Here is a 24591-nt window from a genome sequence, read left to right on the forward strand (position 1 = left end):
TTCTCGGAGGAGTAGGCAGAGACTACATCTTTCCACTTGTTGAAGCTCATATCCATCCTCTTTTGAGCCGCATTGACGCTATGCACACGTCCGATTGTGTTTTGTTTTTACTTTTCGATTTACGAATTTTAGTCAAAATTTTATTCAAAAACAGCTCCGTATTTTTATTTTACAAATCCCAAAAATAATAAGCGACACTTCAAGACACCACTTGCTACGATCCCTGCATACTTCTTTCTCTTTTAATCATAAAAAGGATGATAATGATAAAAAATATGACACCTTTTTGCAATAACTTTCTATTTGTTGTAGTTTTTATGATATTCTTGTCCATCATACGAGTAGCAAGCCGCTCACGTGCATATATGTCAGTCTGTAATGTTGTCAATATGAATAAGATGAGCCGTGTGATGATAGAAAGTGGTTCAACTTGCTATAACATCCATTCATACTTGTAATTCAAACATTTTCTTAGTTTTAGTTAAGATTACCGTCGTGATACGAGACGTTTAGGACGAGGTGCGCCTTGACGCTTTATACAACTGACATTCATAGTATCAGTATATCGTTTAATAAAATTAATTAATAACTATGCCCATATCTAATCCTTAATACGAACGTTTCTTAAGCAAATTAAGGACGTCCTGGCAAAGAGTCAGGTCAAGAGTACCCGAAACCGCCGAGCTTGCATGAAGAGAGTTATGAATGTGGACGAAACGAAGGAAGTATGCAAAGATCGTGGCAAGTGGAAAAATGTAGTCTCTTCTTACCCCTCCGGAAAAAAGGCGTGATTTTATGTATGTATGTATATCTAATCGGTCGACCTACATGACTGAACAGCATAACACGTGAAATAAGCGATGCACCTGGTTTTAGACATCTTACGACACTTATAAACAAGCAGTCCCATTTCTGTTATCTTGTACATATACAGAAGTTATCTTTCGAATAAAAAATGCTTGCGCAGGTTCAAATACTTTTTAAACTTATTCAAATTATTAAAAAAAAACCAATTCCTTACTTTTGTCAATCCAAAATTGATGGAAGACTTCAATTGATGATGAAACAAGATTATGGCACGAAGTTGCCAATGACATAAAATGTTTCAACGATCATACAAATACATACATATTTCTGGCTAGTTGTGCCCGTAATTTTGCCCGTTTTTTTTCACATTTTCCATTATTTCTTTGCTCCTTACTAGTTGCAGCGTGATGTTATATAGCCTTCCTCGATAAATGGTATATTCAACGCTAAAATAATTTTTCAATTCGACCCAGTAGTTCCTGAGATTAGCGCGCTCAAACAAACAAATTCTTCAGCTTTATAATATTATATATATATACATATATCATTAAGCCAAATAGCTGAACTGCCAACAGTCTTGAAAAGACTGTTGGATCTGTCTACCCCGCAAGGGATAAAGACGTGACCATATGTATGTATGTATGTTATATTATTAGTATAGATGTTGCATAAAATATGCGAACAAAATGTTAAAATTCTTCAAATGTTCTGTGGAAAAAGATCGCCATTGTTGTTATTATTACACAGACGCCATTTGTATGATGCTTTATATTCATCATTCGTACTAGGAAGTCTTAGTTGAATCTACATGAGTTAAGTAACTTATTTGTTATTTGTCTCGCATGTGATAATTATGTACTCTTAATACATATTCCACTGCTACCTCAGATTTTGAAAATAATAGGTTGATACATTTTTACGTAATTTTTAATATGACCGAAAGTAAAACGAAGAACAGTCATAGGGATTATGGTTTAATTTTTTTAAAGTTTTAGAGGTTAGGTACTTTATTTTTAGATGACATTATAAATACGGCCATTTTTATTAAATTTTCTGTTGTTATTAAATTTTAAATTAATTATATTGTTTACTTTTAATTGTAAGTGGTATGTACTCAAACATAAAGTATTAGGTACTATTAAAATCTCAAACATGGTCAAAAGGAGCACTGCTGACTCTAATAACGTAAAATTTGTAAGTTTCATTAACATATTAAAATATTAAAAAAAACTACTTTTGATATTATATTTAGCTGTCGATACGGATATATTAAACTGCATAAAATATTAAGTAAGCACCTTCTGTTGAATTCTTATTAATTAATTTTCACATATTATGCACAAAGTAATTTCTCGAAAATGACATAACATTGTGCAAATTAAACGCAGCGGTGCAATCTTAAATTGAATTATTAAGTATGTGTTAATTTATAAACTGCCTTTTCTTAAATACAGTTTATAAGTAGGGCATCGGAAGTGAAGCCAATTAGAAAAAAATCTCGAGTCCGAATGTCTGGCCCGCTCGGGTAAAGCTGCTTTCACATCGGCTTTTAAAAATTATATGAGGTAGATGTAAGTATAATTCAGAATAATATAGAACCATATTAATTTTAAACTGTATTCCTTTTGAAATTTCAATGAAACTAGATAATATTATTTCAGAATTATGATGAATATTTATGGAAAATCCGTTTTGTCACGTCGTCCAGGAATAACAAACAATCGATTTAAATAAAGCTATTATTAGCTAATTGACTATACATTAACATTACAGTACAGCCGAAACTACAGGAAGCTACTATTCCCATGGCATGTTTAAACCATAAAAATTAAATAATAAAAGACGCTTACTTCTGGTTTTTATTATTTTAATTTCTGAAAGTTTTTACAAGAGTTTAACCTTGGATTCATCGGTAACAACTCAATAGGCCTAGTTGGACAGACAGCGATTTTCATAATAATTTTCAAAGCACCATAACATTCATTTAAACAAGGGACAAGCCTTAATTTTCAATGAGTATTATGGTAATATACGATATTTAGTCATTCTTTATTTAAATATAACATTGGGTGTGTAGCAAGTCCATTATATTGCATAATTCGATTGTTATCACTTACGCGAAGTTACGGCATTACAATTATCATACGCGTGGACGGAATTAGATTCTGCACAAATTACATACATTTTGTAATAATGATCATTAAAACTTTGTGGATTATTCAATCATTATGGCACGGCATTTTTTTTAAGTTTTTGTAATAAACTTATCGTTGTAGGTACACAAGTATTTTGGTGAAGTATATGTACTTATTTTGTTTGTTTCTCTGCAAATTAACTAGAGGACGTCCGCGCCTCCGCCCGCGTAAAACGAAAAATCCCGTTCATTCCCATTCCCATGGGAATTTCGAGAAATCCCTCTTAGTGCTTATTTACACTCCTCAAAGAAGTTAAACGCCAAATTGCAGCTCCCAGTAATTTGACCGATGAGCTTGTGTTAAAAGTTTTTAAAATTTCCTCCGGGGTATGTAAGACCAAGTGACTCTATATCTCCAAAGGTTCAATTAATCTAGATGCATGAAAAACCAAAAGGTTCGAAGATTTGAATCGTGACAAAGAACGAATTTTGCAAGTTTTCAACACTGGCTCAAAGTGTACTTACCCATATTGGCAGATAAGACATCCAGTTGCCTGAATGTGCAGGTTTTCCCGCGATTTTTTTTTCCTATTTTGTATATCCTAGCCTAACTTTCTAAGACAAAAAAAAACATCAAAAGCTAAAAATATGAAACTATTTATGAATCGTCATTTTATCAAATCGTCATCGGTCATCTAGTATCTGAGCTAGATCAATCTTTTCAGATTTGGAGCATGAAAACTGACAATGATGTTAGTGATCGAGTGCCTAATGACGTTTGCATTTCGCAATGTAATGTAATGTACCTAATGTGCCGTGTGGTTCCCGGCACCAATACAAAAAAGAATAGGACCACTCCATATCTTTCCCATGGATGTCGTGAAAGGCGACTAAGGGCTAGGCTTACAAACTTGGGATTCTTTTTTAGGCGATGGGTAAGCAACCTGTTTGCAACAAAACTATTTGAATCTCAACTCTGTCATTGAGCCAAATTCAGTCTTTTCAAGACTGTTGGCTCTGTCTACCCCGCAAGGGATATAGACGTGACCATATGTACTTTTTGCGCTTATAGGAAAGTAGCTAACATAGCTTCATTATATTACTACTGGTAACTAGTCTTCATAGTATTTATATTGGGTGATGTATATTTACATATATACATAGTTCCCCAATTAATTTTTATTTTCCACGTTAGTGCCCACGGAAGACCAGCGTTGTGGTATATACCACGACAAATGCTGAGGGGGGGCCCATTTTGGTACAAAAGTTATTATAGATTAAGGTTTCTGTTCTTGATATATTATTATGTACCAAATTAACATTTTTTCTTTCTTTCTTTTCTGCATGAAATAGCAGGAAAATATCGGACCCTATACGCAAAGAGGTATTCGAGCTTCATTCGATCATAGCTTCCATCCGCCATTATATTATTGTTATAAACCTTCCAGCTGAATCTGGCCTTTCCCAGTCTTTTGAGACTGTTGGCTACCACATGAGGCATGATATTTATCAGTATGATATTCATGCCGTGTGGTCTCCGACACTAGCATTGAAACTCTCCGTATATTTTCTATGAATGTCGTAAAAGATGACAAAGGGATCGGCTTATAAACTTAGGATTCCTTTTGTAGGTTACAAATCTGTCGCTATTTGTATCTCAGTTCCATCTTGAACTTTAGCCATACAGCTGAACATAATTCATTTCAGTCTAATTTCAAAACTAGTCCTTATAAAGGTTGAAGTTATTCTATGGATATTAAAATTATCTCTCATTACTCTTACCTGTGACGTTTTCACTCGTCACATCTTTAATGCTTATAGATGCACTTAAATAATGATGATATTACATGGCCTTGAACGATCAAGCCTTTTGTCTTATTCTTGAGACAAAGAGTTAAAGAGTTATAGGTAGACATGTTCATGACTGGTCGATAAATATTAACTTGGCATGTGTCGGTCCACGCAGTATTAAATATATAAGGCACAGATTTGGCACTATTATGTTTTGTGAATATGAAGTGAATATTTTCACAGCATGTTTGTTTGGACATTGAAACTATGTAGGTTTTAACTCTCCCATACAAATCTGTGGATTAGCTGATTAGTCACAGTAGGTATGATAAAGTGTTGTGTGGTTTCCGGCACCAATAGGAAAAAGAAGAGGACCACTCCATCTCTTTTCCGTGGATGTCGTAAAAGGCGACTAAGGGATAGGCTTATAAACTTGGGATTCTTTAGGCGACAAGCTAGCAACCTATCACTATTTGAATCTCAATTCTGTCATTAAGCCAAGCAGCCGAACGTGGCCTATTGGTTTTTTTTTTTAGACTGTGGGCTCTGTCTACCCCCCGAGGGATATAGACGTGATTATATGTATGTATGTATGGTATGATAAAGTAAAAAAAAAAGTTCTTGTATTCCGCGGATGGAGCTGCAGGCATAAACTAGAACAACTTATAACAGTTATTTGAGTGCTCACCGATGCTCTTACGGTGAGGGACAACATCGTGAGAAAACCTGCACATTCGGGCAACTGAATGTGTTACCATGATCCAATATAAATTAGGTTCTCCTGCAAAGTTTGCGGAGGTCAGATGGTACTCGCTTCGTGTGAAAACCTGACTCGTCCAATCCAGGATTATGGTCGTAAAAGCGCACCCCGGGCTCCTCTCCAGAAAAGTGAGGATGTACAGACTAACGCCAGGAGGTAGAAGAATTTATAAGAGTTACTAGAGGCCGCCCGCGACTTCGTCCGCATGGAAACCCTATCAATCCCGCGGGAACTCTGGGATAAAAAGTAGCCTATGTGTTATTCTGGGTCTTCAGCTACCTACATACCAAATTTCATGGTAATCAGTTCAGTAGTTTTTGCGTGAAAGAGTAACAAACATCCATACATCCATATAAACTTTCGCCTTTATAATAGTACCTAGTAGGATTCTTCTGTGTTCTCTTAAATTTTTCCCTGTACTCCGCACTTCGCATCCTTGCAAATTGTTATGCAAATACTCGTTCGCATGTATAAATACTCGCTGGTATTATAATGTTGTTTGTCCGTGCATCGCAACTACTCGTTTACAATTTAAACCATATTAGGAAGAGCTAACAGCATTGTAAACTGAATAGTATTAAAATTTATATGGCCGTAAGTGTGTTCGCTAAAGACGTTGTGTAATTTTATGAATGCATTGAATATGCTTTTGGTTGAAGGTATAAAATAATGTCATCCCATCGCAGTCCTGATCAAATAAAAATAGTTAAATTTAGTTTCAATCAAGCGTGATTATTTTTTGATTATTTGTTACCTCATCTCCGCCTTTCTAGAGAAGAGCCCGTGGTTCACTTGTTAACATGAGGTGGAATGGGTTTGTCAGCTTTTAACAAGCAAAGACACCCGTCTGTCCTCCGCAACCTTTGCAAGGGACCCAAGTCATATTGGATCATGGCCTGAGGCCTGAGCAGGTTTCCTCACGATGTTTTTCCCAACCGTTCATCCAATGTGTCATTTAAGTATAAGTTGGATCTTTGCAAATGTATGCACACCGCACATTCCACAACACTGTGTCAATATTCTCAAAGTCATAAATATTTAATGCGCTTAAAATCTTCCTTTAGTTGTCTCGCCTGTGCATACAGTATGGGTTTTACCATTAACGGAAAGATTTGTGAGTATAAAACACACAACTGGACCTTATTTGTTTATTTATTTATGTACATCAAGAAATAGTAAAAATATAAAAATATTTTTTATGTATTTTTATCGTAGCAAATGGAATTCTATAGCATCTGCCTACCCCAATGGGAAACAGGCGTGATGGCATGTACCTATGTATGTATCAAGAAATAAATATACAACTAGAAATTCAAATGAGGAGAAACTGTGCAATGCATTACTTATATCTGAAGAAATTTCTTCCAGGAGGAACACTTTTCTACCTCCTGGCTTTAGTCCCGGTTGCATCCTCACCACTGAAGAGGAGCCCGGACTTCAACTGAACGTGGCCCTTTTCAAAACTGTTGACTCTTGACCGTATATAGACGTGATTATATGTATGTATGTACAAAACCAGAATCAGGTCTAATAATGTAGGCGTTGTATCCAGTCTTCAAGAACAGGTTAAAGTCAACCTGCCACTTTTCGGCCAAATAATGTTCCTTGAACTCACCATTTTCGTCGTTTGCGCAATCAAAAGTTTACGCATTTTTTGTTACAACATGTTTTTCTGTACCCCTGCTACCTATTTATTTATTACCCAATTGTAAACACGCAAAATTGTCACGCAATTTTCATTCATCTGTTTTGATTTCAAAGTTTGAGCACTTACCACATGTGAGATATAAAGTTAAACAACAAATCTTATTAAGTTTATTTGTTTATAAATATTACATACAATTGTTTATAATTAATCAGAAAAGTACTAATAATAAATATACCTAATTAAATAATTTAAACTAATATTAATTATTTTATAATAATAAAAAAAAACTATTCTAAATTACAAGCCAAAAACATTATTGTTTAAATTTTGACCCCTAGGAAGGGTTCCCATCACGCAGGCAGCATTCCCGCGCTGTATTGCAATAGCAATACGCTGCGCAAGAAAGCTGCCCGCGCGAGGGTCTCCTGTTGCCTCCCTCAGGCGTTTGCTGAGCGCCTTGTGGAGCTCCCGCGCGCCCTTGCCCCAAGGACCAAGTGTCTCGACACCAAACGGTACGAACTCGTACTGGGTGCCAAGACAACTGTATTTATTGGTCTTAAACAACAAATCGTATTATTTATGATTTTTAAATAGCTTTTGCTGCCATTTTTTTGCAAACATTACTATCAACCACATAAAGTTCTCTGTCAGATCCATTGGTTGACTGGTAGATAATGCTTCTAGCATTAAGTCCGCTAATTGTGCTATACATTAAGTATTTTGTACAATAAAGTTTAAATAAATAAACATCAATAACTATAGTAAATAATATATGCACCTATATTTTAAATTTCAACAATATCGTTATTAAAAAAATCCGAAAAAGTTTATATAAATATAGGATATGAAAGCTTTGCTTTAAGACATTTTCGGGTTGAAATACCGATTCATACCAATTCTGCGGGCAGTTACGTCACGAAAACCTTACCTCCTCATCAACATCCAGAATACATAGTCGTTTGTCTCTCGCATCACACTTTCAAGTTTATTACAAAATCACCAAAACGTAATGTATTTATCACCACAATCAGAGCAACTCGGCTAGTAGCGAATAACGCATAGGAAACACCAGTTTATTGCAAGAAATCTCGTTCAGATTGAGGAAAACAGGTGGCGAGCAAGTAAAATTATGATTAAATTGTTACTTTGTTGTAACTTTAGATACTTATAATATGAAACAAAATATAAAAGATGCATGATATAATAGATGCAAGATCATGCAAAATCATCACATGAAGAGATGTTTTTAGTTAGTATTCTAGTAAGTAAGGTATTTCTAGTTTTTAATTTAACTAAAAGTCAAAACATTCTGCATCTTTTCTGGTTTTAAATACATACATGTCTATATCCCTTGCGGGGTAGACAAAACCAATAGTCTCTAAAGACTGAAAGGCCACGTTCAGCTGTATGGCTTCATAATGGAATTGAGATTCAAATAGTAAGTTTTAAAGTGTATAGTAAATATTATTTAAGCAATATATGTATACCTAGATCAGGTATTAAATTAGTTGCATCAACCCTTCGGACGGTATAAGCAAGAAAAAAAATGTAAAAGAAATAAGTAGGTACCTACTTATGTAAGATCGACTCTTGAGCGAAAACTACTCGCCGATAAACTCGCCATATGTATCTTTCTTTAAATTACCACTTTACAATTCATACAAATATTTAACATCATCTGTTTTTAATCTTTAAATCTCTTAATATAAGACTTAAAGTCTTAAAATATTTTTAAACCAACTGCAAATTTAAATATGTTGCAAGCGCACTACAAGAAAAGAATTAGATTTCTTAGTGACATTTTGAGTTCGTCCATTGTTTGGTATAAAAACAATATTGTTTTGTTCATAAAAGCTTTGTTTTGCAATTTAGAAACTATGTGATTATATGTGTCAGTTGTAAACAACAATAGCCACTGATTTGCGTGTTTGAAATAATATCATTGTTAAGCTAATTCTCAATTTTGTAACTGCCATTGTAGCTCAAGTTTTACTTAATCACTTCGGCGTCAGGTCCCATAGAAATATCCAAAAAACTAACTGATCCCGGACAAGCCATCACGTCGGCATAAAGTCCCATAGGAATTTTTAAAAACACTAACAGATCTTGGACAAGCCATGCAAATTTGGAATTCTTCCATAAACTTCTTTTGGACCAATAGCCTTTTCTCAAAATTAATACAATCAACCTACCTATGTGCCGTGTGGTTCCTGGCACCAATACAAAAAAGAATAGGACCACTCCATCTCTTTCCCATGGATGTCGTAAAAGGTGACTAAGGGATAGGCTTACAAACTTGGGATTCCTTTTTAGGCGATGGGCTAGCAACCTGTCACTATTTAAATCTCAATTCTATCATTAAGCCAAATAGCTGAACGTGGCCATTCAGTCTTTTCAAGACTGTTGGCTCTGTCTACTCCGCAAGGGATATAGACGTGACCATATGTATGTATGTATGTATGTAACCTACCTATGAGTGTATATACGAGTATATGTATATGAAAAAGAAACAGGTTATGAGGTACAAAGGCGGACTTATAGCTAAAGCAATCTCTTCCAGTCAACCTTAGGGTGGGAGGAAACGAAAAAAATAGAAAGGCGATTAGCGCAGTACGTAGGTATACTTCATATTCAAAATTTTGAGATAATTTCCTCTGGTTTGTTTCTTTCGATCCACTCAAAATGATGTCACGCTTGTCAATGCTCATATCTCGAGAACATCTAATTTACGTAATGCATTGTGCGTGTCCTATATGTAATCCTGCTAATATCATAAATGCGAAAGTTTGTGTGTATGTTAGTATGGATGTTTGTTACTCTTTCACGCAAAAACAACTGAACCGATTACGATGAAATGGTACGTAGGTAGCTGAAGACCCATAATAACATATAGGCTACTTTTTATCCCGGAGTTTTCGCGGGATTCATAGGGTTTCCATGCGGACGAAGTCGCGGGCGGCCTCTAGTATTACATTAGTATTACATTACTAGTATTATGTCGAATACAAATAATCAAAAAGATGATCGTTACTATTCTATTCACACCCTAACATTGTAAAAATAAATAAACAAACACGTCTAAACCGGTCCTATAAAAATTGAAATAGCGATCGCGCGCGCTTTCTATGTTGACGTAATTTCGAGCTATAAACACAATGTAAATTAGCATTGTCTCTGCCTATTATAGACCTTACACCTTAAGCTGCGTACACACTGTATAAACAACGATTAGCAGGCGTCCGGATACAACCGGCCGAGGACCGTGATCCTAGATTGTAAGTTAGACTGTGTAGAGCGTCATTTTTGTTTAAAAACGAACTATTGAATATAAATAAAATAAAACACAACATACTACTCTGTCAAGAAAGTAGCGGGAAAAGATCAATAATACACAAACTGTTTGTTATTCATCCAAATTTATTTTATCACCTTCAAAATATGCTCCTTTAGAAACGATATACTTACGCCAACGAATAATCCAATCATCAAAACATTTTTTAAACGCTGTTTCCGGAATTGAGGTCAGTTCTCGCCGCGAATTCTCTTTTATGTCTTCTACCGATTGAAAACGGATGCCACGAAGTGGTAATTTGAGTTTAGGAAAAAGAAAAAAGTCGGCTGGAGCCATATCTGGTGAATATGGTGGTTGCTCGATGGTATTTGTTGAGTGTTTGGTTAAAAATTCGTTCACAATGATGGCCTTGTGCGAAGGTGCATTATCATGGTGCAAAATCCAAGAATTTTCTTTCCACAAATCTGGCCTTTTTCGTCGGATTTGCTCTCTTAAACGCCGCATAACACTCAAATAATATTCCTTATTTACCGTTTGACCTTCCGGCAAGAATTCCGAGTGCACAACACCGCGATAGTCAAAGAAAACAGTCAACATGACTTTGACTTTTGAACGACTTTGGCGTAGTTTTTTCGGTTTCGGTTCAGTTGGAAGGCGCCACTCCGAAGCTTGTTGACTAGTTTGCATGTCAAACTCGTAAACCCACGTCTCGTCACCAGTAACAATGCGTTTCATGAATGTTGGGTCGGAATTGAGTCGTTCTAGCATGTCCTCAGCGACTCTCATGCGATTGAGTTTTTGAAAAAAATTCAGGTCTTTTGGGACTAGCCGAGCGGCAACATGTTTCATACCCAAATTATTAGTTAAAATGGTACGGATCGACTCGTGAGATACAGAAAGTTCGGTGGCTATCTCTCTCAAAGTTGAATGAGGATTTTCAGTCACTATTTCCTTCACTTTTGCGATGTTAACTTCAGTTGCAGACGTTGATGGCCTACCAGAGCGAGGCAAATCTTCCATCACATCTCGACCGCTTTTGAACGCTTTGTACCACTCATAAGCACGAGTTTTTGATAAAGTCGATTCACCGTAAGCCTTCTGTAACATTTTCAGTGACTCCGAACACGATATTCCATTGGCAATGCAAAATTTAAGACAAACTCTTTGTTCGATGTTTTTATCCATTATGAAATTAGCAATACACACTAGATATGATATAACTAAAAATAGCACTGTATTTAATGTAAACAACAGATGCAACTCAAACTCCGCGCCAAAATGGAAAACAGTTGTGCCAATCTAACAACAACAAAAAAAACAAAAATTTGAATTTGGAACCATAAATAAATAATCCATTCCCGATACTTTTCTGACTGAATGTACTTACATATTATCACGTCTATATCCCTTGCGGAGTTGGCAAAGCCAACAGTCTTGATAAGACTTATAGGCCTAGAATTGAGATTCAAATAGTGACAGGTTGCTAGCCAATCACCTAAAAGAAGAAACCCAAGTTTATAAGCCTCTCCCTTAGTCGCCTTTTACGATATATCAAGATAGCTTTATGTCAAGCCTTTATGTTAAGCTAGCTGTATACTTACGGTGACTGTCGCGCGAACACACTGAGTTAGTTTTTTAGTTCCCAAAATGTATTAACATATGTTCTCTCTGTATGTCTGTGTCGCTTTCAAGGCTAAACTGCTGTACCGATTTTAATAAAACTTTCACTTCTTTCAAAAAAGGGTACTGAGATTCTTAAAATTCTGATAAGCAGTCTTATATAGTTAAGATGAGTAAGTCTTAGAAATGATTTTGAATATTTTATATCTACGAGTGGAAAGCGGTATGACACACACCTTCATCCGGGAGATGTCGTGTACTTGTTTAGTGATTCTTAGAACATATAGAATAGATATCATGTATATTGAAATCACAGGAAATTTGCATTTACAAAAAGACAAGCTTATGTAACGAAAAAGCTTTTAATGGAATTAGAGATGGCCAAATGCCCGGGCATTTAAGGCAAATTGGGAAAATTCTCAATAGATGCCCATATATTCCTTCCCTATGGGCATTTATTGGGAATTTTTCCAATTTGCCTTAAATGCTCGGGCATTTGGCCATCTCTAAACACACGTCAGTGGAACTACTACGAGTATGAGTGTGCAGCCAAATCTTAATTACATAAAGAGATTCAAATAAAATCTATTTTAAATCAAGTAACTTATAACAAAAAAAAAGTTTTGACGGGACTAAGAAGAGGTTTCATATGATTTGTTACCCACGATTGCACTTACAAAAAGTGTTTGGTTTTGAATTATTAACTGAACAAATATGAAATTTTGCAAATTAATAAGTATAGCTTACCTATATGTCAGAATTACACTGTACGTTGATTTTCTGTATTTTTTTCTTACAAACGTACATATAATCACGTCTATATGCCTTGCAGGGTAGCCAACATTCTTGAAAAAAACTGAAAGGCTACGTTCAACTGAATGACTTAAGTGATGGAATTGAGATTCGAATAGTGACAGTTTGCCAATTGCGCCTACAAGAATAATAATAACGCGTATTAGCCCGTCCCTTAGTCGCCTTTTACAACATCCATGAGAAAAATATGGAATGCTCCTGCGCTAAATAGCAGGGAACCTCACGGCACGGAAATTTTCTTCCAGCTATAAAATAGACATCGATCACAAAAGCAAGCTGCAGAATATCGAATTAGTACTCGCCATTATCACACACACTCCATGACAATGATACGAGTGAAACCGCTTCCTGTCATTAGTTTACCTTCCGTGTTTGTATGTACTATGTACAGCTGTAGTAATATTATGATACATAGAGTGCGTCTTAATTGAGAACTATTTTTAAAATAGGTTCCAAAGGGAGTAGGTAATGAGACTCGTAAGCAAGGGGTAAGGTAGGTTATCTGGGTTGTAATCTAAATCCGTGGTACCATGAGTAACTGTTATAATTGACAAACATTTAAGTTTTTTCAGGACCCTAAAATACAAAAATTACCGTTTCTTAATTTTACTATTATCCAGATCCAAAAGATTTTTTTTTTATTATATTATACATACATACATAAAATCACGCCTTTTTCCCGGAGGGGTAGGCAGAGACTACATCTTTCTACTTGCCACGATCTCTGCACACTTCCCTCGCTTCATCCACATTCATAACTCTCTTCATGCAAGCTCGGCGGTTTTGGGTACTCTTGACCTGACTCTTTGCCAAGACGTCCTTAATTTCATCAAGATACGCTCCCACCCCGACCTTTCCCTCCACACTCTCCTTGTATATCTGCTTAGTCAACCTGCTTTCATTCATTGTAAATTAATTTCAATTAGGTACATTATCGTTATAATTTTCAGATAATTCATAAAATCCAATATCAGAGTAGAGAAGTAAGTTACTTTAATCTAAATCTTTTGCTGCTAGCTTCAATTCATCAACTGACAGTCTTTCTATCTGTCATCTATCAGGGTCAGTTTGCTATCCCATCGCCTAAAAGAAGAATCCCAAGTTCGTTAGCCTGACCCTTAATAGTTTTTTAAGATATCCACGGTAAAAAAAGAAATCGACCAAGCATTTTAAAACACGACCCTCCTTTTGTTGGCCAGTTGCGTAAAAGAGAGCTTATGATGTAAGATCGCGTAATCTTACTCATCATTCTACGCACGGGGTAATTATATAACTCCATTGTTTCAATATGGCTTAGCACCAAACTGAATAGTCTCTACGAGGAATTACCGGTATTTGCTGGATCATTACCTGAAGATCATATCATCCATGTCGAATAATGGTCCTTCTACATATGAAACCGTGCGCAGTTTGGTTCCCGGCACCAATACAAAAAAAGAATAGGACCACTCCACCTCTTTCCCATGGATGTCGTAAAAGGCGACTAAGGGGTAGGCTTATAAACTTGGGATTCTTCTTTTAGGCGATGAGCTAGCAACCTGTCACTATTTGAATCTCAATCCTATCTTAAAGCCAAATAGCTGAACATGGCCTATCAGTCTTTATAAGACTGTAGGCTCTGTCTACCCCGCAAGGGATATAGACGTGATTATATGTATGTAATACCTACTCCGGTATCATTCCAGGACATGCGCCTTCCTTAACCGTGCATACATCAAGCACTTTCGCACTAAACACAAGGTGTCTCCACTGGCCCACATAGACCACTTGTAATGCTAATCCTCGCTCGCAACTAAACTAACGGATCTGCATAGTAATTGCATCTAGTTTGCACTGATTGCAACCGGTGCATTCCACTCCTCAGGGCGGGTTTTATTGGTGTCAGTTATTACTTACAGACCGTTCACCATAAGTTGTCCCCTGAGTTTCCTCCCCTCATGTTGGCACTATTGCTTGTCAATCTGTTGTTGTCAGTTTGTCGTATTGTGAAGTGTTCGCCACGTTTTTGTGTTATTATTTGATAATTATCGACTTAATCATGCCGAAGTCATTTAAAAGCAGTGCAAGAGAGATTGTGTTGAAGGTGCGTGCCTTTTGTGAGAGAGAAAAGGCAAACCAAGCCCCGTTAATTCCACTCAATCAAGTGCGATCTCGAGTCGCCGCCATGACAGGTTAGTAAAACAGGGATACCAGCTCTAGACACCAATGCCTCTATTATGGGTAATAATAATTTATAGACTAAAATAATTTAAAAAGTACATATCTCAACGAATTTAATTTATCTCGTTATGATATTCTCCTTATTTCTGTTTAAATAAAAACTAAATTTTATAAAAGAATACAAATGTTATGTGTCTATTTCAGGAATGTCGGAGAAAACCGTAAGTAGAATTACTAAAGAAGGTGAAATTGCTGCCTCTACCTCACAAAAACTGAAGTCTCCTGGAAAACATCGTCTGAAACGTAAAACAGTGGAACTTGATGATTTCGATTTATGCGCTATAAGAAATAAAGTTCATGAAATGTATACTGTAAGAAAAGTTGTTCCTACCTTAAATAAATTACTTGTAGAATTAAAGAATGACATCAATTTTGTTGGGGGCCGAACGACTTTGTGGAAAATTTTAAAACAGCTTGGATTTCAGTACAAAAAATGTGGTTCGAAACGGAAAATTTTAATGGAAAGACACGACATAGTTGCATGGAGACGAAAATATATCGATACCATGAGGAAAAATCGTATAGACGGACGGCCAATAGTTTTCTTAGACGAAACATACATTCATGCATCATATGCAGTGAAAAAATGTTGGCAAAAAGATGGCGAGGACGGAGTACTAACAAATGATTCTGCTGGAACGCGATGGATTATTGTTAATGCAGGTGGAGAAATAGGATTTATTCCTAATGCTCAATTGATTTTTAAATCACAGAGTAAATCCGGGGATTACCATGACGATATGAACAGGACTAATTTCATGAAGTGGCTTTCAGAGAAACTTGTACCCAATTTGCCTCCAAACTCCTTAGTCGTCATGGATAATGCTCCCTATCACACCGTACAAGTGAATAGAGCACCTACTATGAGTTCGTCAAAACTGCAAATGCAAAATTGGATTACAAATAAGGGATTGTCATATTTACCAACAATGTTGAAAGCAGAACTCTATCAAATTATAAAAGAGCACAAAGAAGCACCAATTTATGAGGCTGACCAATTATTTATAAGTCACGGCCATCAAGTGGTAAGGTTGCCCCCTTACCACTGTGACTTAAATGCTATAGAGCTTATGTGGAGCCTTTTAAAGAGACGAGTAGCTTCTAATAATGTCAGACAAGAAGCTGGGAATATTGTGAAACTAACTGAAGAAGCTTTTTTATCTATAACCCCCCATGATTGGCAAAAACAGTGTCAACACGTCAAAAATATAGAAGATAAATTTTATGAACGTGATGGTTGTATGGACAATGTTACTGATAGTTTCATAATTGAAGTAGGAAACGATAGCAGCACAGATTCGGATGCGTCAGATGATGATGTTAGTACAAGTGATAGTGATTTGTCTGGAATCGTCCCTTTAGACCATAATTACTCTGTCAGAATAAATTAAAATAATAAATAATTTAAATTAAGAACTGTCTTCATTTACGACCTCCTTAGTTTTATAAATGTGTGTTATTTAAAGAGTGAGTGAGATTTCTCACCTCTACCTACCTCTTTGCGGATAAATAGACGTGATGGTAAGTCTTATTTAAAATTATGCAAGTAAAACGATATTAATTTGTAGTGGGTAAATACATGTTTAGACAATGGGGGTAAATGGTACATATACTGTCGGCAACACCGTAGACAATGCTGCCAATTCAGAAGTCAGGGGACAACTTATGATGAACGGACTGTACTGTTTACTGTCTGAACGCAACATGCCAACATTAAAAAGTGCAAAGACGTTTGTAAATGAATATAAACTTAAAAATTCTGATCCGATTGATAAACTTCTGGCTTGACCTTGGCACAGGAAGCTCGTAATGAATTGTAGTTTGATTTGAACCTACATCAAAATTCAGTACACTCTACATAATTCGTATATATATTTTTTTAATTTATTATTAAAATATCATATAAATAAATTAATCTGAACAATGTATTCTCTCGTCCACATTTCTATTCTAAGTTTGGATAGTTGTGAAGTTGACGTTGTTGAAGAAAATGCTGCAGTGCAGTTTGTTACCGCTATTTCTGCAAAAGGCAAGGAAGCGGCAGTAAACTTAGTTTTAAGTAATTTATTTGACGTCAACCAATGTTGTGAAACCAAAAGATTTGACAATTATTAAGCGATATGAAGTATCCTATAAGAATGAATAAAAAAATTGAATTTTGCATTTGAATTAAAAAAAAATTACTTATTTGCCACGGAACGGGGAAAGTATCACAGCATACATACAAACATATGATCACGTCTATATCCCTTGCAGGGGACAGAACCAACAGTCTTGAGAAGACTGAAAGGCTACGTTCAGCTGTTTGACTTGATGAGAATTTAGATTAATTACAGCATTATATTGAGACTTTCAGTCAAATCTGAAAGTATTCTGGAAATCCGTAAGGTCAGCCCGAGGAAATACTATAACCAGAGAGCTGACTAGGATCAGATGCCAGGATGGTAGCGTTGTGAAAGGAGAAGAATGTGTACTAAAGATATGGAAGGACTATTTTGAAAGTTTATTTGAAAAAAAGGAAGGAAATAAGAAAGATTTCTGCTATAGCGAAGAAAAAGAGAATGAGATGGAAGGCGAAATTGAAATGTTCGAAATTGTGGAAGCACTTAAGAGTATGAAAGCGGGAAAGGCTGCTGGGTGTGATAGAGTGTCGGTCGAGATGCTTAAAGCAGGAAAAGGCGTCGTAGCTAGACAGTTGTACTGCCTTTTCAATTTGTGTTGGAGAAGCGGCCGAGTACCAAAAGATTGGTGTAAGGCTGTTATCGTGCCACTTTACAAAGGAAAAGGGTCACAGCTGGACTGCAAAAATTATCGTGGTATAAGCCTGCTTAGCGTCGTCGGCAAATTGTATGCTAAGGTATTGATTAATAGAGTCAGGAATGAAACTGATGACAAAATATGGGATGCTCAAGCGGGATTTCGAAAGGGAATGGGATGTACTGATCAGGTCTTTTCCTTGCGGTGCATAGCCGAAAAGTTTTTGGCCAAGAGTCAAAAAGTCTATTGCACATTCGTAGATCTGGAAAAGGCCTATGACAGAGTTGAGAGGAATGAATTGTGGTCAGCACTTTCTATGCATGGGGTGAGCAGTCTCTTAATACGAGCACTGAAATCCTTATATGAGGATTCGAGTGCTTGTGTCAGGATAAACGGAGCGCACACTGAGTGGTTTAAGATTGAGAAAGGCGTTAGGCAAGGATGTGTTGCGTCACCGTGGCTGTTCAACCTATTTATGGATAGCTGTTTGACAGATTTGCAAGAGTCTAAAAGTGGATTAAGGATGAATGAGTTACTCGTCAAATGTCTGCTCTATGGCGACGATCAGGTTATACTGGCGTCATCAGCGGAGGAGTTACAGGAGATGGTAAACTGTATGCATGAAGCTTTAAAAGAGAAAGGAATGAAAGTGAACGTAAGTAAAACTAAAACACTGGTTTTTGAAATTAAGAAAGAAATGACAGCATGTAATATTTTGATTGGAGGAGAAAAAGTGGAGCAAGTGAAAGAGTTTGTATATCTAGGATCAAAGTTTACATCAGATGGCAAGTATGATAGTGATATTGAAAGGAGAGTGAACGCGGGGAACATGGTGAATGGAGCTTTGCATGCCTTTATGAGCAGTCAGAAACTATCCAAAAAGGCTCGACTGGCTGTGCACAGGGGCGTGTTGGTCCCGACATTAATGTATGGGAGTGAAAGTTGGGTATGGCAAAAGAAGCATGAAAGCAGAATAAATGCAGTGGAAATGAGAGCGTTAAGGAGTATGATGGGTGTGAAATTGAGTGACAGGATAAGGAACAGCGTGATAAGGGAATGTTGTGATGTGAAAGAAGATGTAGTTACAGGAATAGAAAAGGGTATGTTAAGATGGTTCGGTCATGTGGAGAGGATGAATGAAAGCAGGTTGACTAAGCAGATATACAAGGAGAGTGTGGAGGGAAAGGTCGGAGTGGGAAGACCTAGACGAACGTATCAACATGAACATGAACATGAACATTGGTACCACCCCAGCCAAGCAAAGCCTGACCCAGTCTAGCTGGATACACCAGGGGGCACAGATTTTATAGGGAGTGACACGCTCAGGGATGGGAGAGGAAGGCCGACCAACCGCAACCAGTCGACCACAATCGACCGACTATACAGCCTATAGCCAATATAGGAAATGAGGAAGACGGGTATTGCGACGGAGGAGAGCGTTGATGTGTTGCGTCTATCCTTCTTTCTTATTTTCTAATTCTTCTTTTAATGGTTCGTTGTCAGTTTCATTTATTTCGTAGGAATGCTGCTGTAATGAATTTGTTATTTGTCGCGATGTCTGCCCATTCTGAAGAATATGTAGTGCAGGATTTCATGAGGCCTTCTTAATAAATTATGTAGGAATATTATCCCCGTTTTGATAGTTTTTGTGGTTCGGTTCGGTCGGCTGTTTCAGATCTGCACTCTCCAAGTCATTTCTTGCGCCACCTTCAAGCCTTTATTCTTGTCATCCAAATTTGCCTGTGGCTTTCTCTCAAGTTGGCCGCGTTGTGTCCAATATGAGTTCTTCCAGTTTGAGGTGTTGATTCAGCTTGTAGTGTTGTTTCTAATGTGTCGCGTCTCTTGTATGTGCACTTCCAGTTGCAGCATTGGAGCCTATGCGTCATGTTTTTCCAATTAGTAGCATTGATTCCGATGTTATTTCCTCTAGTTCACCGCCCTAGTTTCAATGCCGTCTGTATATTCTCTTACCGTAGTTTTCCAGATCTCATTTTCGCCTCCAATGCCCGTGTTTCCTCAGGTTCCAATATGATATCTATCAGTTCGCAGTATTAACTCTAGTACATCATGTTTTCTCGAATTCATGCTCTTGATTCCAATTTATTGTGTGTCCTCAGGTTTGCAGTATTAATTACAAAATGACCTCTATTAGTTCGCAGCATTAATTCCAATACAAAATGTTTTCTCGAATTCGCAGTCTTGATTCCAATACGTCATGATTCCTCTGATTTGCAGCATTGCTACCAATATAATTTCCATCAGTTCGCTGCATTGATTCCAATATATCGTGTTTCCTCGGATTTAATCTTTTGATTTCCATACCTACGTTGCGTTTTCTCAGGTTCGCAGCATTGATTCCAATATGACCTCTATCAGTTCGCAGCATTAATTCCAATAAGTCATGTGTCCTCAGGTTCGCAGCATTGATTCCAATATGACCTCCATCAGTTTGCAGCATTAATTCTAATACATCATGTTTCCTCACGTTCGCAGCGTTGATTCCAATATGACTTCTATCAGTTTACAACATACGTTCCAGTACATCATTTTTCTCGAATTCGTAGTCTTGATACCAATTCGTTGTATGTCCTCAGGTTCGCAGCATTGATTCCAATATGACCTCCATCAGTTCGCAGCATTAATTCTAATACATCATGTTTCCTCACGTTAGCAGCGTTGATTCCAATATGACTTCCATCAGTTTACAACATACGTTCCAGTACATCATTTTTCTCGAATTCGTAGTCTTGATACCAATTCGTTGTATGTCCTCAGGTTCGCAGCATTGATTCCAATATGACCTCCATCAGTTCGCAGCATTAATTCTAATACATCATGTTTCCTCACGTTAGCAGCGTTGATTCCAATATGACTTCTATCAGTTTACAACATACGTTCCAGTACATCATTTTTCTCGAATTCGTAGTCTTGATACCAATTCGTTGTATTTCCTCATGTTCGCAGCATTGATTCCAATATGACCTCTTATCAGTTTACAGCATTAGTTCCAATACATCATTTTTCTCGAATTCGTAGTCCTGATACCAATACGTTGTATGTCCTCAGGTTCGCAGCATTGATCCCAATATGACCTCTATCAGTTTACAGCATTAGTTCCAATACATCATTTTTCTCGAATTCGTAGTCCTGATACCAATACGTTGTATGTCCTCAGGTTCGCAGCATTGATCCCAATATGACCTCTATCAGTTTACAGCATTAGTTCCAATGCATCATTTTTCTCGAATTCGTAGTCCTGATACCAATACGTTGTGTGTCCTCAGGTTCGCAGCATTGATTCCAATATGACCTCTATCAGTTTTCAGCATTAGTTCCAATACATCATTTTTCTCGAATTCGTAGTCTTGATACCAATACGTTGTGTACCCTCAGGTTCGCAGCATTGACTCCAATACCTCTATCAGTTCGTGGCATTTATAAAAATACATGATGATTTCTCGAATTCACAGCCTTGATTCCAATACGTCGTGTTTTCTTAAATTCGAGGCATTGATTTAATAATAGTCTTGTTTTCTGGAGTTCGCAGCATTCGTTCATATACATCGGTTTTCAGTATTTCCTCCAGATCATAGATCATGGCGTTGATTCCAATCTAACTTCTCCAGTTCTTAGTACTGATTTCAATACTCCATTTGTCCTAAATTTTTTTTTCAGCACTCAATTTTGATTCATGTCGTATTTCCTCCAGATTCCAGCATTGATTTTGATGTGTTGATTTTCTTCAGCTCGCACTACATTTGCTTGCTGCGTAGATTGACGCGATCTGCCTTTTTGTGTTTTCTGTCGCGTCTTGCTAGGATTATACCTAACCATTCTGATACGCCTTTATCTTTTTTTGTTTTTCTTAATATTTGGTCTCTATTTCATTTGTTTTATCATCATATTCAATATTATATACTATGTATGGTAGGTATGTCATGTTTCCATCCGCTACGGGGCGACCGTTGGTTTTGAATTTATATAAAGGTTCCATGCAGCAGATGGTCCAGATTAATTTTATTATTTTATAATCGGTGATGATGATGTGTGTGTGTTGTTGGTTTTATTTTATATAATGTGTTCTTTAAGGGTTCGTAAGATCTGTGGAAGGAAAGTTGTCTGGAAATATAAATGCATTAGTATAATTAATCTTGTGCAATCTGAAAAACAAAACGCAATTTAGTAAACGGTCTAAGAACCGATTTTTTGTAATGATCCCAGCTTCTATTGTTTTTGCCAGATGTGATTTTTCGTCCCTTGGCATTGTGGAGCAGGTAGCTGGAATGGGATAGGGGAACTTTCTATTTGACCAACTGCCCAAGCGGCCTTGTATTTTAGTATTGTTTGGATTTAGTTATGATTTTTAATATGAAGATTTTAGGTTCATGAAGCCCACGTGGTAACGGTATCAGGGGATTGGGCATACAGAATTGTTTTTAAACAACCTAGTTAGTCTTAGTAATAAATATACCCGTTAAGTGTCTTCAAGATAGAAAATAGAAGCATATACTTACGTATAGATAAAATATATCTTATAGGTACGTCCTTGAATAGAATTACTTAAGCGATATCAAGTGGTGATATTATTTTTGGCTTTATGCAGCTATAGATGAATTTTAGATATTGTTATCATCTGACGCTTGTTTTTGGCTGCTTTGTACGACGAAAGCCAATGGAAAAAGGAAAGATCTCACCGGGTTTTCTGCCACACGAACGCACGTATAATCAGCTAATCTCACACATCACAACACAACACTTCACACAACACAATACAGTTTATGCAAACCTTTATATAATATTATAAGGTTTGTAATTTCCCGCCAAAGTAGCCTAATTGCAACCGGCACTGCAAGTGGCCAACAGATGTGGCAGTCTATTGTGCTGGACACGACCGTGTTCGTCCGATGTCCAAACAAGACTCCGGAAGACCTAGACGAACGTATCTTGATCAAATTAAGGACGTCCTGGTAAAGGGTCAGGTCAAAAGTACCCGAAACCGCCGAGCTTGTATGAAGAGAGTTATGAATGTGGACGAAGCGAAAGAAGTATGCAGAGATCGTGGCAAGTGGAAAGAGGTAGTCTCTGCCTACCCCTCCGGGAAAGAGGCGTGATTTTATGTATGTATGTATGTATGTATTATATTGAGATAAGCACAGCATGATGTTTTGGCGACATCACTTACGTCACACGCAAACTGTCAATCTTATCAAAGAAAATCTAACCTAACTAACACACTCCTAGCTCGTAGTCAACAGCAGACATGTTAAAGATGGTTCATTGGTAGGTAGGAATATTATTTTTTAGCTTACATTTAATTTTAAAATCAAGTAACAAAAGAAACATTATCAACAAGGTTGTTAAACATACTACTAGGAAGTAGAAGCACATTAGCACACAGTATCTATACATTTCCTCACATCACATAGATAACATTTCAGCCACTTCGGAACTAGATATGCAAATGAGAGTGCGATTAGCGCTGGCGCGAGAGTCCGTTAGTGTTCATCCATTCATTCATTCATTCATCTTGTGGTGCAGTGTACCCTACACTTAATGTAGTTCTGTCTTTGATGTAGTACATTAAAGGTTAAGGCAACGCGACATTTTAATAGAGATAGAACGACACAAAATTAAACTTTATTTAATACAAATACATACTAACATCAGGTAAAGACTTCTATTACACGTAATCTTAAGGTAAAAAAAAACATCCGATGCGATGCTTTTTATCATTATCATGTTGTGTCGCGTCTTACATCGGTGTTGAATGTTAACTGACCCTTATTGAAACATTTGTATATAGTAGGTATTCCTAAATGCGGTAGAGAACCAAGCGATACCATTAAATATATAAAGTTCATTTTAATTTTGGTTTTTCATTTATCTAATTTCTTCCCATTTAAAGAGGACGAAGGAACAATTCTTATTTTAAACAATAAATTTTAAGCAGATGATATTTTGGAACCTACAAAACGCCACATCCATTGTATCCTAAATCCTTGTACCCAAGTCCATGAATGAACGGAAAAGGCGGCTCTAAGGGCTTCCGGCGGCGCGCGCGCAGCCCATAACCAGACGTCACGGAAGGCGCTTCGCTAGGACAGCTTGCTCCCTTTACGCCATACATGGTCAGCTATTTGATTGAACTCTTATATTCGTGATAGCAATAAAGGTATAATGTATACTTTCTACATTCTAATTTCTTAAGACTTAGAACACCTCCCAGGGTTTTTCTGTGACCACGATATTGGAGTGACTAACTAGAAACAATCACGGTTTACTAGCACTTCAGAACGGGATCACTCCATTCATGATAATGATGTCGGAAGTCACAACGTAATTACCTTTTTTACCCGCCTAAATCTTGGTTATAGATGGATCCGAGCTTCAATCGAGAACGATAAGAAGATGAAGGTGACCCGTGGTCTTAGTGGCGAATCAATTACCGGATACATGAGTAATTTTGTGTTATCCATACGCCTGTTTATGTTGTTACCTCCATGTCCGAAACATTTCACTCGCGTATTAAAATAAATCAATCAGGAAGTGACAATCAATCTCATTTGCTGTCCATAGCCGGCTCAAAACCCATAATCACAGCCTCACAATACGTTATCACGCACTTTCGATTTCGTCGGCCGGCGGCAGTGAAAGCGCGGCAGGTGCGCAGGCGCATCTGTGGCGTGCATTGATCAATACACCATACATTACATACGAAATAAGCTAATGTAAATAGTTGAGATCCAAAA

At 36.9% G+C, this 24591-nt stretch overlaps 1 protein-coding gene across 1 annotated transcript; it reads left to right on the plus strand.

The window, feature by feature from the left end:
• The first annotated feature begins 14788 nt into the window (after positions 1–14788).
• LOC106129371 (uncharacterized) lies at positions 14789–16476 on the plus strand. Its single transcript, XM_013327910.2, has 2 exons — positions 14789–15036; positions 15230–16476. The coding sequence occupies exons 1-2, from the start codon at positions 14904–14906 to the stop codon at positions 16474–16476; spliced, it is 1380 nt and encodes a 459-aa protein (XP_013183364.2). The 5' UTR covers positions 14789–14903.
• The last annotated feature ends 8115 nt before the right edge of the window (positions 16477–24591 follow it).

Source organism: Amyelois transitella, chromosome 3, assembly GCF_032362555.1.
Source record: "Amyelois transitella isolate CPQ chromosome 3, ilAmyTran1.1, whole genome shotgun sequence".
Lineage (NCBI taxonomy): Eukaryota > Metazoa > Arthropoda > Insecta > Lepidoptera > Pyralidae > Amyelois > Amyelois transitella.

What these genes read in the sequence shown, in the direction of transcription:
- LOC106129371 (XM_013327910.2), top strand. Translation starts at nt 14,904, where the DNA reads ATGCCGAAGTCATTTAAAAGCAGTGCAAGAGAGATTGTGTTGAAGGTG. An exon ending in TCGAGTCGCCGCCATGACAG is followed by an intron (nt 15,037 to 15,229) that starts GTTAGTAAAACA and finishes TGTCTATTTCAG; the next exon opens with GAATGTCGGAGAAAACCGTA.